Source organism: Zootoca vivipara, chromosome 1, assembly GCF_963506605.1.
Source record: "Zootoca vivipara chromosome 1, rZooViv1.1, whole genome shotgun sequence".
In the NCBI taxonomy this organism is placed as follows: Eukaryota; Metazoa; Chordata; class Lepidosauria; order Squamata; family Lacertidae; genus Zootoca; species Zootoca vivipara.
Window position 1 is genome coordinate 73994688 of NC_083276.1, and position 15574 is coordinate 74010261.

Consider the following 15574-nt stretch of genomic DNA (forward strand, 5'->3'; position numbering starts at 1 on the left):
CTTACTCAGACATCTTGGTTTTGTTGATGAGCACCTGCAACAAACCAAAGGCATATATATATATATTTAATATAAGTGTATTGTTTGGATTAAACAACATTGGTCACTACTAGGAAATAGAAAACCTGCTGAGTGAGGAAGTAGTTGTCAAATTTATGAAACGCTGCCAAATACATTCTCTCCCCCATATAATTTTTATTATTTTTTCCTTTTATAACACAACAAATCCAACCTTACAATAAGCTCAGTCACAATGGGAAAAACCTATCTATACCAAGCCTTCCAGAGAACTTGCAAGTTTTAACCCTTGTAGAAGCGCTGTGTGCTGAAACCTCTGCAATAAACTCTTATTGCAGCCTGTGTGAGGAGACAAAGCATGCTTTGCTACTTAGTCAATAGCTTACATTTTATTGCAAGTGATTCTTATCAGTACATGTATGTAGTCTACTGACTGACATAATGGTGGTCACCAGAGAAGTACATAGCTATACATTTAGGAATTTGCTTCTATTTCAGCGGCTTCTCTCCAACAAGTTGCATCAAACTTTAAGGTTTCCCTGTATTTTTGTATTGTTTCAAATTGATTATTTAAAAGGTATGTGCCTCGCCCCCCACCCCACCCCACCCACCAGTGTGTGAACTATCTACTTTGCTATCTTTGGATCAATGACCATTATACTCAGAATGAGACAAGGAAGAGTTAAAAGATGGCCAGAAAGGACACCCCGGAGGCCATGGCTGACCTCCCGAAAGAAACCTTATCCTGAAAAATGTGTAGGGCCTATCACATAATGGAGAAGAAAGTGTTTCTAAAAATGGCTTGCAAAGGAGCTGCAGCTGTCTCCTTGGGTTGTGGCCGCCTTTCCTAGTGACTCAGGAGGGCCAATAAGGGGTGTCATTGTGGCAACCGCAGGTGGCAAAGGTGCAAATGACAGTGGGCATGACATATACTAGAAATAAAACAAAATACAAATAAAGAACAACAGAGGGAAATCACGCCAATCATCAAAACATTTTGTGTAATTTGCAGTTTTTATCCTTTCCATATTTTCTATATCCCAACTTGTCAGTTGCCTTTTTTGCAGAAATCTCAGCCTGCTACTAGTGAAACCAGCGCCACTCAGACTCACTAAAAACAAAGCACTCTATTTTAATCATTTTCTTAGCAGCAAGTGCGGAAAAGGTCACACGGTCAAGCATTACATCTTCCCCTTTCTTCTTCAACAAGTGGCTTTTCCATCTGCTCCCTACCACCCCAAAACTGCTCACTGAACAGAGAGCAAGCTTACTCAAATGAGTTGCGCTTTTCTTTCCTGAACGGCAAAATCGTATGCTTTCTTCTTCTTCTTTTCCTGGTTAGGCTTTCTCTGCCAAGCAAGTTTTAATGTAGAAACAGGTCAGGTTTTCCGCAGGGAAATTTGACTGCATTCTCAAGCTCAGGTTTCACAGTGCAAATTTACACTGCAGATTCCTTAACATCGTGGGAATTAAATCTGAGGACGGGGTAAATCTGAGCTTTCCAGCTCTTGAATCATGAGAGCCAAAGCCACTTTTATGGAGCGGGACCAGCAACAAAGTCTGATGAAATTGATTGCTGTAACAGGCTAAAGAGAGAAAAGACGAATGGGTGCTCAGAGGACAGGCTTTGACTCCAACACTGGGGCTTAGATCCTTTCCCCCCAGTCAAGTATCATTAATCTAGGAACCACAGAGTTTCTACTCCTTCTTTCAGCCTCTTAGAACAGCAAGTGTGGGGGGAGGTCAATAAGAGACATGCAAAGGGCTCACCTAAGTCCCAAGAAGAAAAACACACAGCGCTGGTGGGAGGACTGGATCAACTGGCAAGCCACGGGCAGCTGGCTTACTGAGGAGGTATAAATGTGTTTCTTAAACAGCTCAGCAAAAAAACCCACCCTCTCTTTAAGGGCATGGAGTCTTCCTCAGACCAATGGTGTGTTAGGGTCCAGAAATAAAAACCACCCCCCTCGGCTAAAGCAATCAATTTGGGAAGCAGTCAAGAAGTCTTGGAGAAGTCAGGCAGCAGGGAGAATAACAGAAGAGGAAGTGTCTTTTGCAGAGTGTTGGGAGCACGGTCATATATTTTACATGGTAAACATGTAAATTGAATCCAGTGAAAGGCACATATGAAAAATATACATATACACATGTTCAGAACTTCAGTTAATTTTTAACATTTGCAGGGCCCACCCTAATTTCTTTGTGCACCCAACTCAGGTACATACTACCTTATTGATCTTTTTGTATTTATACCACACCTTTTCTCCAAGGACACATTGGATTCTCCTATTTTACCCTTACAACAACCCTATGAGGTAAGCTACGTGAAGTGATAATAATCTATATAGCATGTTAGTGTGTTCCAAGTGCTTCATACATAGTAATCCAGAAGGCAAGGTAAAGTAAATTCCGGCAGTTCATGATGGGGGTGGGTGGGAGTCGTGGTTCAGAAACAGTAGTTTGTCTAACACCGCCTAGCAAATTCATTGCAGAAGCAGAATCTGAACATGGGACTTCCTGATTCACAGCTCGGTTTCATTGCCACTGTGCAACTGAACAAATTGCCTGAGGCTACTCAGCAAATTTCTCAAAACAGGAATTTGAAGCAAACTTTTTTTTACATAAGAGCTAGTCTAATACATTTTGCAGCATGAAGCAAAGGTCCTCCTTACTGGCTCCATTTCACATGCAGAAGCTGACTGAACTTACAGATGAATTTTACTTCAAAAATTGCACTGGGCCATCAACCTCCACCACACCTGAGGGAAGCAGGCAGCACACAGGGCCTCACCACAACTCCCTATTTGCTGCCTCCAAATCTGTTGCCACCATGGCCACCCCACTCTGTCTAAGACAGTGGTGGCCAAACTTGGCCCTCCAGCTGTTTTGGGACTACAATTCCCATCATCCCTGGCCTGTTAGCTAGGGATGCTGGGAGTTGTAGTCCATAAAACAGCTGGAGGGTCAAGTTTGGCCACCACTGGCTAAGGGAAGGGCCAGCATCCTACAGCCCAAATCCACCACTTCCCCACTGTACCACAGACTCTCATTGGGTATCGTTTAAGAAGTCAATACCAAGGAAATAATCACATTCATCAGCTGAAGCTTTAAGCTGTACGGTCCATGAAAACTGGCTTTTCAAGTTTATATCCAAGGAAGATGGATTTTAAGGCTTCTCAGTAGTTTGGTGGATTTCAGATGTTCTCTTCCCTCCTGCTCCTCCTCTCCTTTTTCAATGCTTCCCGCAGACTGAATACATCCACGTTTGACACACTGTGCAGGTACAGATCTTACGTTCAAAAAGATACTAAAGGAGGATTACAGCACCCAATGCAATACTGCAGTATAAATTCTCCTCACAGCCTCCAGCAAATCTCATTCCCCTGACAGCAGCAAGCAGGGCTAGTATAGCTCTGGAATGCTGATCCTTAAAGGTGCTGAATGGCGAAGAAGAAGAAGAAGAAGAAGAAGAAGAAGAAGAAGAAGAAGAAGAAGAAGAAGAAGAGGAAGAGGAAGAAGAAGAAGAGCCCAAACCTGCCTTTTTGGTATGATAGCCTCTCTTCCCACAGGGTCCTCTTGGACTACCTAGGACAGACAGAAATGAGTACAAGAGCCCCCAAATACACACTATTTCTAAATGCAACAATGGGTTTGTGATATATTGATCATAGAGATAATTATGTACAAAAACTGGGTTGGTTACATTATCTAGAGCATGCATCCCCAAACCTCGGCCCTCCAGATGTTTTGGACTACAATCCCCATCATCCCTGACCACTGCTCCTGTTAGCTAGGGATCATGGGAGTTGTAGGCCAAAACATCTGGAGGGCCGCAGTTTGGGGATGCCTGATCTAGACATTACACAGGAAGATAGTTTGCTGTTAATTATAAATGTGACGTTAATCAGGGCAATTTATATAGAAATAACCCCAAGTGCGAAGGCAGTTTCTCCACGTGCTGTAGAGGGAAGTGAGGGGCAGACAGGGCTCACCAACCTGGGAAGGGAACCCGTCTAGGAGAAGGAAAAATCTTATTCTAAGCCTCTGCTGCCTAGTGGGATATCTTTGGGAGAAGAAAAGGCTAAGGAGTAAACCCTAGACAAACCCAGAGTAGAGAACAGAGTGCTTTTGGACTACAACTCTCATCATCCTTAGCTAGCAGGACCAATGGTCAGAGATGATGGGGATTGCAGTCCAGCTGTTTGGGGCACACTGATAGAAGGCACTCCCTGCTACAGAGTGGGGAAGGGCAGACCTTTGAACCTCCAGATGTTGCTGGAGGTTCCCACAACTCCCATCATCCCTACCTAGTGGGGCTAATGGGAGTTGTAGTCCAACATTTTGAGGGCCACAAGATAGCCTGTCGTGCACAGAACTCCGGAATAAGTCAGGAGCCTGAAATTCAACTTCATGCTTTGAATCCTGGCTGCTTTAAGTCCACTATCACATTTGATTCCGGCATAAAATGCCTGCTCTGATTCAGCTAGATTATAAAGGCAAACGCAATGCCATCTCAAGCCTCCCTGTTAATCAGTAACCACCCTGCTAGCTGCAAACAGTCAGAGAGCACTGCAGCTCTGACTTCCTGTTCTGGCACCTGGGCCACTCAGGAAAGGGCTGCCTGCACTGTCATAGAGAGATTGCAGCGCCAGAGAAGGGAGAACAACTCGTCTTAGTAATGAATGCACTCTGGCGTAGCCTGGTGAGAAAAGCGTGTGTCACATGGGCACGATCAAGGTGGAATTGGACTTCATTTTATTAATCTCAAGTGTCCAGCTTTCATATCGCCAGTCTTGCTTCGGAATACAGCTTCCTTCTGCCACCTGCTGGTAGAAGCACAGCCAAAGCAACATTCAAAAGGTAAAATGCAGCAAGTCAATTGCAACAGAGCCTTGCTGAAAGTAACAGGACAGGGCTGAACCCAACAACTACGGTAACTTATTGCGGTAGGGCTGGGGCTGCAATACCTAGAGTGTAAGACACTTTAAATTTCATAGAATCATTTATGAAACTTCTGGGTAGCACAAAACCCCAGAAAACTGAAAGGGCTATCCTTGTAGAGAGAAATAATGCTAACAGGACTTTACACAAAGATCAGCTATCAGTTAGAATAAGAAAAAGGCTATAAATCTTCTGACCCTACTGAAGAGCTCAAAATGACTAGGGCTCTTGATTCCTGGATGCTGGCAGCCCCTGTGAGTTTTCTGAGTCAGAATGTATGTGCATCAAGGATATGCCTATTCTTCTCTGCCTATACTTTTCAGTTGGGTACTCTCAAACACCTCTTAAATACATCTCTATTAATGCCAGGTCTACATAGGGTCACAATGTTCTTTATTTAACATAATTTCTCATATTATAGAAACACTACTCACATATGACACATTTGAAACCAAACTTCAATCAGAACGCTTTATAAAGGTTTAAGTACTCAAGTGTCAATTTTATCACTGGGATACGTTTGCAACATGCTGGATTGCTTTGAATCACAAACTGGTAGAACCGATAATAATGTCATTTCTGTCATAACAACAACAACAACACCCCCATCGTTCTGCCCGGACACTGAGGTCCAGTGCCGAGGGCCTACTGGCGGTTCCTGCGTTGTAAGAAGCCAAGTTGCAGGGCCTTCTCAGTGGTGGTGCCCACCCTGTGGAACGCCCTCCCATCAGATGTCAAAGAGAAAAACAGCTACCAGATTTTTAGAAGACAACTGAAGGCAGCCCTGTTTAGAAAGGGTTTTAATGTTTAATAGATTATTTTATTTGATTTTTCTGTTGGAAGCTGCCCGTTTCCCTGTAGCGCCAGAAGGCCCTCAGAGCTGGACTTCAGTGTCTGGGCTGAACGATGGGGGTGGAGACGCTCCTTCAGGTAAACTGGGCCGAGGCCATTCAGGGATTTAAAGATCAGCACCAACACTTTATATTGTGCTTGGAAATGTACTGGGAGCCAGTGTTGGTCTTTCAAGTCCGGTGTTTTATGGTCTCTGTGGCTGCTTCCAGTCACCAGTCTAGCCTCCGCATTCTGGATTAATTGTAGTTTCCAAGTCACCTTCAAAGGTAGCCCCACGTAGAGCGCATTGCAGTAGTTCAAGCAGGAGATAACCAGTGCATGTACCACTCTGGTGAGACAGTGTGCAGGCAGGTAGGTTCTCAGCCGGCGTACCAGGTACTGCTGGTACACAGCCGCCCTGAACACAGAATTGACCTGCACCTCCATGGACAGCTTGGAGTAGCAAAATTAGTCCCAGGCTGCACACCTAGTCCTTCAGGGGCACAGTTAGTCAGGACCAGGGAGTCCCCCACACCTGCCTGCCCCGTCCACCAGAAACAATATTTCTGTCTTGTTGGTATTCAACTTCAATCCATTAGCTGCCATCCATCCTCCAACCGCCTCCAGACACTCACACAGGAAATTCACCGCCTTCACTGGTTCTGATTTGAAAACGAGGTAGAGCACAGAAGGGCTGGTTTACTCCTCCAGCGAAGCTACCTGGAGGGGAGGTGAAAAACTACCATAATGTTTGGAGCCACGTTTTGTATTGGATTTTTAAAAGGGAGCGCATGTGACCCGGGTAATGCTCAGGGTGGGGAAGGTAGAGCAAAGGAAGGATTCTGTTTTCACTGCTGCTCAGGATGCTGAAACAGAGTTGTAGAAACCATAGGCGCTCCCAGGTTTTCTTGCTGCCTGTTGTGCTTGTTGCGTTAGAATTCCTCAAGGCTACTGACTGGTAGGGTCAAAGCATTCATAGCATTTTACAGGTGCAATAGACAAGGATCAAGGGCCAGCTCACATCCCAACCACCCCAGTCTGTACAGACATCCCCCCCCCTCTCCCGCCCATCTGCTTCAGTTTGCTAGGGATGAAACCGGCCAGTGTTCTTCATAAAAATGTTCAAAATCTGCAACCACAATACAAACTCTGAAAGAACAAGAAAAAATACAACCAGAATATATGAAAAAAGAATAAATACCTACTTTATTCCAATCACAGAATCTAGGATTTTAAGCACCAGATTTAAATTCCACTGCTGACAACACACCTGCTTTCAAATGCCGCACCCATCCCTGATTTAAGAGTCTTTTATGCAAATGCTACAAACTCTCATCTTGTAGGAGCTGGAAAGTGCTGTCAAGACAATCTCCACTTTGAACGTTCTGCTCCAGTGTTATAATTTCCCTGACAATAAAAGAGGCCTACGGTGGCTCTGCTAAGAAAGGGCTGAATTATCACATTTACAGAGTTATGGAAATAGGCATAGCTGCTGTGGAGAGCCATTTACCTCATCAAATTGGGTAATTTAAAGAGCTTGTTGGTGTATCTCAGCCCAAAAGCAAGGATCAGGGATGTATGCAAACTGTAATTTCACAGGAGCATTAAAAAAAAAACCCTCCCAAACCACAGATTGTGGTACTAGATGCATAATTTCGTTTCCTAGGAAACTCAGTTTTCACTTTTTAAAAAAGCAATTTTTTTTAGTCTTATGATTACCAGTATTTGTTTGAATGTGTCTGGGCAATGCCCTGGTCAACTTCAGAAAGCAGAAGAATTGCTAACTAAGATTTCCAGTGGTGGTAATCCTCTGAATATTTTCAGTCCTCCGAATAGTTCCTTGTCCTTCTCATTACTGGCTAAATCAAGTTTTTTTTAAAAAAAGACACACACACACAAACAAACCCTGCAAAGTATTTTTAGAGCAGAGTAAACATAGCCCTGGTCCACAGCTCAGTGACAAAGCAGATACTTGCATACATAAACTTAGTCCTTGGCATCTTCCATTGAAGGATTTAGATGGGCTGCAAAAGGATCTACTGGGGGAGGATGGTTTAAGGCAGCTCAATATAAGGCAGCTTCTTCATAACAGAAACATTGTAACGGCATCCTAAGGCCCTTTGGCTGGCTTTGAATGCTCACATGCTTTCTTACAGTATTTGGTTATTTACTGTATCCTCAGATCCAAAGTAGTATGTGTTGAAACGTGGAACTTGCTGTAGAACAAGGGTGGTAAACCCATGGGCCAAATCAGGCCTGCCAAGCCCTTTCAAGTGGTTGCTTTCCTCCCCCAGTGCAATGCTGCAAGGGGGAGGAAAACCGCTGCCTATGGTCTTCAGAGGTTGGGCCCTTCGTAGGAGGGACAGCAATAGCCCTCAACACCGCAGCAACGGACGTGGTGGAGAGATTTAAATCTCCCCGGGGAAGTTCAGCACTGTGACGGGGGTGCGTAGCGTGTGGGGCTGTGTACGTGAAAGAAAGGGTGTGAAAGAACTGAGAAAGGGTAAGAAACAGTGGGCCCAGGATGATCGTGCTCACTTTGGAGACACCCATTTCTGCTTTCCCCATGGCCCCTGAAAGGCTAGCCAAGAGCGAACGCAGCGGGAAAAGTTTAGCCGTCCCTGCTGCAGAAAAAGGAGGTGAGTGAAAAGAGTGTGTACAATGCAAGACCTGCTCCCTCTCCTAGATACTGGGAGGGTGCTGGGAGAGAAGGGACAGGCAAGGGGAGAAGCTTCAGTCACCGTGAACCACATTCCTCCCCACCTTTCTGCATGTGCGAGATGAAACTGCAGCCCTCACCATATCTAGCCTGACCCTATGTCCATGCCATCTTCCTCGACATGGCTTGTTTAGCGCACTCCATGTCCACCTCTCCAGGCCACAGAGACCTCTCTAGGTCCACCAGCAGGTCTTGGTGACACTCCCGGATGTTCACTGGGTACCTTGCTCTGACAAACTCGTAAGCAGCCAGCAGCCTCATATGGTGTTTGACCATCAGGTACTGGATGACGCAGGTAGGAGCCAGGGAGTAGCCATCCCTGCAGTGAATCAGAACCCGCTTCCTTTTCTCCAGTGAGGCCTCAAGGCACCGGTTGATGTCCCAGAAGCACGGCTGCTGCAGAGAAAGGCGCTCCTCCTCCAAAGGCCCCTGGACGTGGACCTTGAGGCGGGACCAGCTATGCTGGGGCCCTCGGCTGCAGGTGCAAGGGATGAAGCTCAGCCTGCAGTCCCTGGGCAAACTGCTCACATCAATGATGCTGTCAATCTGGTTCTTGCACAGCACCTGTCCACTGTAAGCCGCACGGAGGTTCCCCACGTAGATGAAGTCCGTTACCCTGGCGATGACCGGCTCCAAGAAACCGAAGCCTGCCTGCAGCTCCCTTGGCTTTGGGTCACTGGACTCCCCGGATTTGAGACTCCCACTGCGGCGCTTCTTGGAGGTGGAAACAGATGACGGATTGGGATTGAATTCAAAGCTGCCCTTTGGCAGCAACGGAGAAAACAAAGAGTTGGGCTTGGATGGAGATCCCGTTGGCTTGGATGTGATGGATTTGGATGAGGAACTGGGTACAGAGGCACAAAACAAGGAGGCCCGTTCCAGGGAACCAGTGCTGCTGGCTGCCCCACCACTGTGTGCTTGTTTCATCTATTTGAAAAAGAGGAGAAAGGTATCAGTTAAGTTCCTGCCACCGTAGGCTGATACTAGATTCACAAACTGATGCAGCAGCATGACAGACAACATACTGTGTATTCCCCAACAAATGTCTCAGCACAGGCACACTTAGATCATCACTCACCTGAGTATCAAGGTTCTCCAGAGACACCAAGCCACTGTATTGCCTGGCATTGTCTGATGAGAGGGATAAACAGAGTGTCTGGTGAGTCTTCATGGGTGACCGAGGCCTAGATGAAGCTTCTCTGTGGACTATCTTTTGTTCCGGCACTTCATTCCTGCTCATTATCAAGTCTGGGCAAGAACCTGCAAGAACAGGATGGTTCCCCCCCAAGAACAGATGCTCATGAAATAGCTCCCCTTAGCACAGATCTACAATATATCATGAATGCTAATGAATTGTGCCTCTGGGAAGAGGCAACTCCTTTCACGCAACTCCCATTGCCATTGCTTTTAGATTATATTTTGCCATGAGCACACACACACAGCTTTAAGCAGAGCCTTTCACTGGAAGGTAGCTGTCACATCCTTTCTATAAGCATTCCCTCTGTCTCAGCGTATAAACATAAAATATGCTAATAGACCACTAACGAAAACAAATTAAAATGATTCATCTACTCCTTAAAATGTGTGAGCTGTATCCTTTGTATGTTCTATTTACAGTAACAGCCTCAGAACTTAATGGATTTTAGTGAGCCATGTCCATTAATTTCAATGGCCCCATTCTGAGTAGGACTAACAACCCTGTGTGTTTTGAATCAGCCTGATATTTAAGCACTAGCCTGTCAGTCATAGGTGATCAGGAATTCCATTCAGGTGAGTAAGCAAGCTGGCAGAAAGATGGAGTGCTCCATTGCTGCACTATAATCAGAACAGAACCCAAGCTGGCTGCTGGAAGAGGGAAGCTCCCCTCCTCTGTACCCAGAATACCTGCAGAAATGCAGGAAGCTGCCTTAGGAGACACTGAGCTCTTTGTCATCCTCTGCCAGCCCTCAGCAAGCTGGCAGGTTTGCATGCAGGCTAGTAACTTTCATGGGCTTATTTGCAAGGCTGGTTTAAATGCACTTGCAAGCTATCAACACTGCCTGTGCCTTCAGCAAAGAGCATGCAGTTAATAATAACCGCATGATGTGCCACTTGCCTTCCAGAGGCAACATGGCAAAAGAACCACCACTGAGTGTTGTTAACATGGGTGATAGTTATTAGAGGTTCTAGGCCTTAACTTGTTTATACATTAAAATTAATTAGTAACTAGCAGTATCTGTTCATACTGAAAGCCCGAGAATACCTTGATCCTACAAATGAGCATAGCTGTGACAGAGGACAAAATGGCTTATGCCAAAGCAACTCCTGCAGCACCCAAAGCTTTTCCCAGTAGCACAAATCCATCCTGCTAGGCTGCTAATCCATTGCAATCCAGTTACAAAAATCTACAGCCAAACAGACACAGCTAGGCTACGTATTTTGTGCTTCAGATCAAGCAATTTGTTGTTAATTTGGAAGGTGCTCTTTTCTACATACTTATACAACAGAGATTATTCCAGGTAAAGCAGCACTTATATCATTAGGTTGCTACTTTGAGTGAAATCTGTTGCAGAAATGAAGTAAATAGGGTTGAGTCCACTTGTGCTCTTCCACTACTTGCAGAAAGGCTTTTGATCCAGCAGACGCTTCCACTACGAGAAGGTGGGAAAGAAGCATTTCTCACCAATCCTTCCTGCAGCCCTTGAAAAATCTGGATCCACCAGAACAACATGGAAGGTGGCATGGGTTAGAAACGGGGAATCCACAGAAATCACCTTCACCTTTCACTAGTCTGCTGAATCAAAAGCCCAAGGAGAAAGCCACAAGGGGATTCAACCCATAACAACAAATTCTAGCTGCTGAGCATGCACAAGCTACCATCTTTGCTCCCAGTAAGAATTCAGTGTTTTTCTGCGTGGCCAGCTTCTCTCCATCAAAGACAATAGCTACTTTTGCCCTATTCATTGGATTCTGCACTAAGAATTGTGAACAAATTCTGTACCCTGAAAAAGCATATTTGTCCAACCTGTCTCATTCATGCAAAGTATAGAGATATGCCTATATTTCCTTGATGTGCATGATTTGTTGTCACAGTCACAACAAACTGTGTCACCATCGTTCAAATGTTCCAATTCTTTCTTACCGTCCAGATTCAGTTTCACTATTCAGTTCCACAGGAGTAGAATACAAAAGCAGATAGTATATTGGAATGCGTCGCATGCTTCACCTACCTGTACAGTGTTGGGAAAGTGCCACGGGGGAAGACAGGCGCAAGGCCTTCCAAAGGTGCTTCGTAAGCAAGCCTGGAAATTGAGAGAAAAATGCATGTTAGCAAGGAATGGCTTATCAGATAACATCAAAAGCCAAAATAAAAGCACATGTTAAAGCTGATGCATGCAACATGAGAGCTGCCACCCCCCCCCCCAATCCAGTGCAATGCTCATGGTTGACAGTACTATTACCATTTAGCACATACTGAAGCACCCAAAAAATCTAAGAGCTGTGCAAACGAGTCCTATGTCCGCTGTGCAAGGGACATTTCGCCACAGCAATGTAGTGGACACGGTGTTGCATTAATGCAGCACAACACTTGGGATGTTGCACCAGGGAAGGTATTCCAGAGAGTGCACTGTGAGGCCCTCCTTTGTGTGCCTCCTCCTTGAGAGGTCCAGAAGGTGGCAACATGAAAACAGGCCTTCTCTGCAGTGGCTCCCCATCTGTGGAATGCTCTTCCCAGGGAAGTTCACCTCGCACCTTCATTATACATCTTTAGGTGCCAGGCAAAAACTTTCCTTTATAACCAGGCCTTCGGCTGACCTAATCAACATCCTATACCCTTTAAAATGTGGCTCTTTGTATGGTGTGTGTGTGTTATTGGATTATTGTTTTTATTTTTATTTTATATATTTTGTGATTTTTTTTGTGAACCGCCCTGAGACCTCCGGGTATAGGGTGGTATATAAATTCAATAAATGAAATGAAATACTTTGCACAAGGCAGACCCTCTGTAGAGGGTCGATACAATAAGCACAAGACTTTCCATGTTGACATGAACAGAGATTGCCTAAAATGGCACTTACACATTGTATCAACCACAGAGGATCAACTCAAGGTTCAAGGTTCAAGAGTCAAGGTTCATAGTCCGAACAACTCCCCAGTACCATGGACAGGTATACAGTATAAAGATGCTACAAAGATGGGGAAGCCTTGGTTCTATAAACTGGATGGCAGCTCCTATCATCCCTGACTATTGGCCAAAAGGCTGAGGTTGATGGGAGCTGGAGTCCATCAACACATGGAGGGCCACAGGTTCCCTATCCAGGGCACACACAACAGCAGGAGTTAAAGAGATGCTTCCAGTCTACAAGTGGGACATGATGTGGGAAGCATCCAATGAACTCAGAGAATAAGGCTCCAGATTCAATCCTTGGTAGGATCTCAGCCCAAGGAAGACCTCCACCTGAGAACCTAGAGAGCCACTACCATTCATAGGAGAAAATAGTGAGCTATCACATGAGACATATGAAGCTGATTTCTACTGAGTCAGACCATTGGTTGAAACTGTCTGCATTGACTGGCAGTACCTCTTCCATATTCCAGACAAGTGTCATTTTTCATCTGACCTAGAGATGTCAGGGATTGAATCTTTGCATGTCAATGAGTTGTGGCCTTCCGCTTGGCTCTGTGGACCAGTGACCTTACTTAGTATTAGGAGGCTTTTTAAGACCCACATGTCCATGGCCTTCCATGGAGCAGGGACAGAGAAAGGGAGAACAACAAATAGACTCACACAGGGAAACAGGTTATTGCCACAGATCCAGGCAAGTTATCTGAACAATAGGATGCAGATTGGGTATGCTGGTGTGTTTCAGCATGTCTTTGTGCAATAGAAGCCCTTTGAGGGTACCTTTAGAACTGGATCTGTCTCTCTTCTCTTACTTACCTGTAATTCCACTTTTCCTAGAATCTGATCCTTTGTTCATCATTATGCCTGCTGTTGACTCCATGGCATCCAGATCTGAAATATGGAAGAACAGATGGGCTTTAGACTCTAAACCCACAGCAGGACAGCTCAGATTTACAGCAGGGCATAGAAGATCTAGCCTACTGGGAGAAGAAGAAAAGGTAGAATGGCAAGTTCATATGCAAAATCCTTTGAAGGGTGGTAATGAAACCGTTCAAGTGTGCATGCTGACCAGAGGTGTCAAACCAAATCTGAATGGAAAACTGGACCAAATTGTTATTCTTACCAAAATTAGAAGAGAGTAAGTAATCTTGGTACAGTATTTGAAACTCACTGCTGAACTTGTAGAACTTAAAAAAAATATCAGTTTGCAGATTCAGAATAAGAATTCAAGTAGAAACCATAAACAAGGTGGTCCCCAACGAAAATGAAGAAAGCAGCAAGTTGCTTGTTAGAGTTCTAAAGTTCCTTATGTTGTGAAAACATGCCAAAGTATATATCCATATATGAGCAGTAAGATCATATAGGCACGAGAAAGCATTATATACCTTATGCCTGGGGAAAGTCACAATGATGGGGAAATGTGGCATTATTAATTGAAATATTCAATTATTCAATAATATGTATGATTATTAAAAGTAGCTTTAAGTGCTTGCAAGAGGAATATCTCATCCATGGAAAACAATGAAGTTGTTTGTGAGCTGTAGCCCCTTTGGAGTTCTTGAATAATTATTCAATAGTTTTAATAATTTTAATCCCTAACATCACTTGTAGACAAAGCTGTATCTCTGGCTGTGGAGAGTCCCCATCAGTTCAGGGTGCCGCTGTAGCTGCCTTCTAAGAACCAGCCTGAAAGCATGATGCTCCAAAGCATTAGAAAGAGGAACTCTGACAGCACAGAAGTGGATGTTGTGTAGGCGGGCAAGAGAATATCAAGCAATGAGCCAAAATCAATATAATGTCTTCTTTCCCGAGTTATCTCCCCTGCCCCCTATGCTCCAGCTTTCATTAAACAATGTCGGCTTCTCTGTCTTGTACAGTATATTTAACCACCATCCAGCATGATGTTACCGTATATATGTTCCACAATGAGATTAATCACCCCACATCAAATGCGCAAACTGGCACCGTGTTGTAAATGATGTTTACACATTCCCACACAACCCGGAACATGTTCGGAGGCAATCTCCAATTACTTGATATTGGCACACATGCAGGAGCAGAAGGACGGAAGGTCATCGCTTGCTTGAGACCACCCCACTTGACCCTTGGGGCTGGGCTACCCACATCTTGGTCTCATCCAGAAGACAAGAGCATAAAAAGAGCCCTAATGGATCGGACCAAGGACCAATCTCCTCCAGCTTCCTATTGGCCACACTGGCCAACCAGATGCCTCCTGGGAAACAGGATATGAGGGCGATAGTACCCTGGCTACCACGGTTGTCCTCCGCCCCCAATTCACCCCCAGCGACTGGTATTCAGACGCACTTGGGTCTTATAGGAAAAACGGCAACGTTGGTGTCCCGGTGCTTTCCCAGTGCACAACAAAGGAGGAAGTTTACGAGCGCACACAATAAAGCTCACAAAGGGGAAAGAAAAGAGAAAGATATATAAGCTATTCTGAGACATCAGATGTAAAACTAACAAAGCAAAACCAGCAACAAAAGACTCCCCCTCCCTGACCCCATAGCCCACTTCCGTAGCAGAGGCCACGCTACAAGTTTTGCCCGCCGGGTCCCCAGCGCGCCCCCCATTCCGTCCACCAGGCAGCCCCACATACGCGTAGCCGGGGCTCGCAGCTTCCTTTCTCCGCCTCGACGGGAAGTGGCGCCGCGCTCTTCAGCAGAACTTCGGACTAAAGTTCTGGCTGCGCTTCCAGACGCAGCCCTCGAGGATCGCCCTGCGCTGCACCTGCCTGGAAGGAGGAGTTCCGCGCCCCGAGATCCACGCCGGACTCACGGCGCTTCCTAGCCATCTCTTCGCGAGGGAAAGAGAGGGGGCCGCGAGGACCGTGCAAGGGCAGGATGGGAAATGTAGTCTGCGAGGCGCAAGCGGGGCGCCTCCGCCTTCCCAGGAACGCCCCTCGCCTGCCCGCGGTGGGCGGCGAACTTGGCCCGCCCCCC

General features: G+C 45.6%; 1 protein-coding gene and 1 long non-coding RNA gene across 2 annotated transcripts; both read right to left on the reverse strand.

The window, feature by feature from the left end:
• LOC132592347 (uncharacterized) lies at positions 1-1925 on the reverse strand. The gene is made up of 2 exons (XR_009557817.1): positions 1789-1925; positions 1-34 (listed from the first exon to the last, which is right to left on the reverse strand). It is a non-coding gene; the product is annotated as an uncharacterized LOC132592347 (long non-coding RNA).
• A 5046-nt stretch (positions 1926-6971) lies between these two features.
• LOC118088209 (uncharacterized) lies at positions 6972-15503 on the reverse strand. The gene is made up of 5 exons (XM_035121556.2): positions 15232-15503; positions 13431-13505; positions 11719-11790; positions 9588-9769; positions 6972-9436 (listed from the first exon to the last, which is right to left on the reverse strand). The coding sequence occupies exons 2-5, from the start codon at positions 13492-13494 to the stop codon at positions 8606-8608; spliced, it is 1149 nt and encodes a 382-aa protein (XP_034977447.1). The 5' UTR covers positions 13495-13505; positions 15232-15503; the 3' UTR covers positions 6972-8605.
• Between the last annotated feature and the right edge of the window lie 71 nt (positions 15504-15574).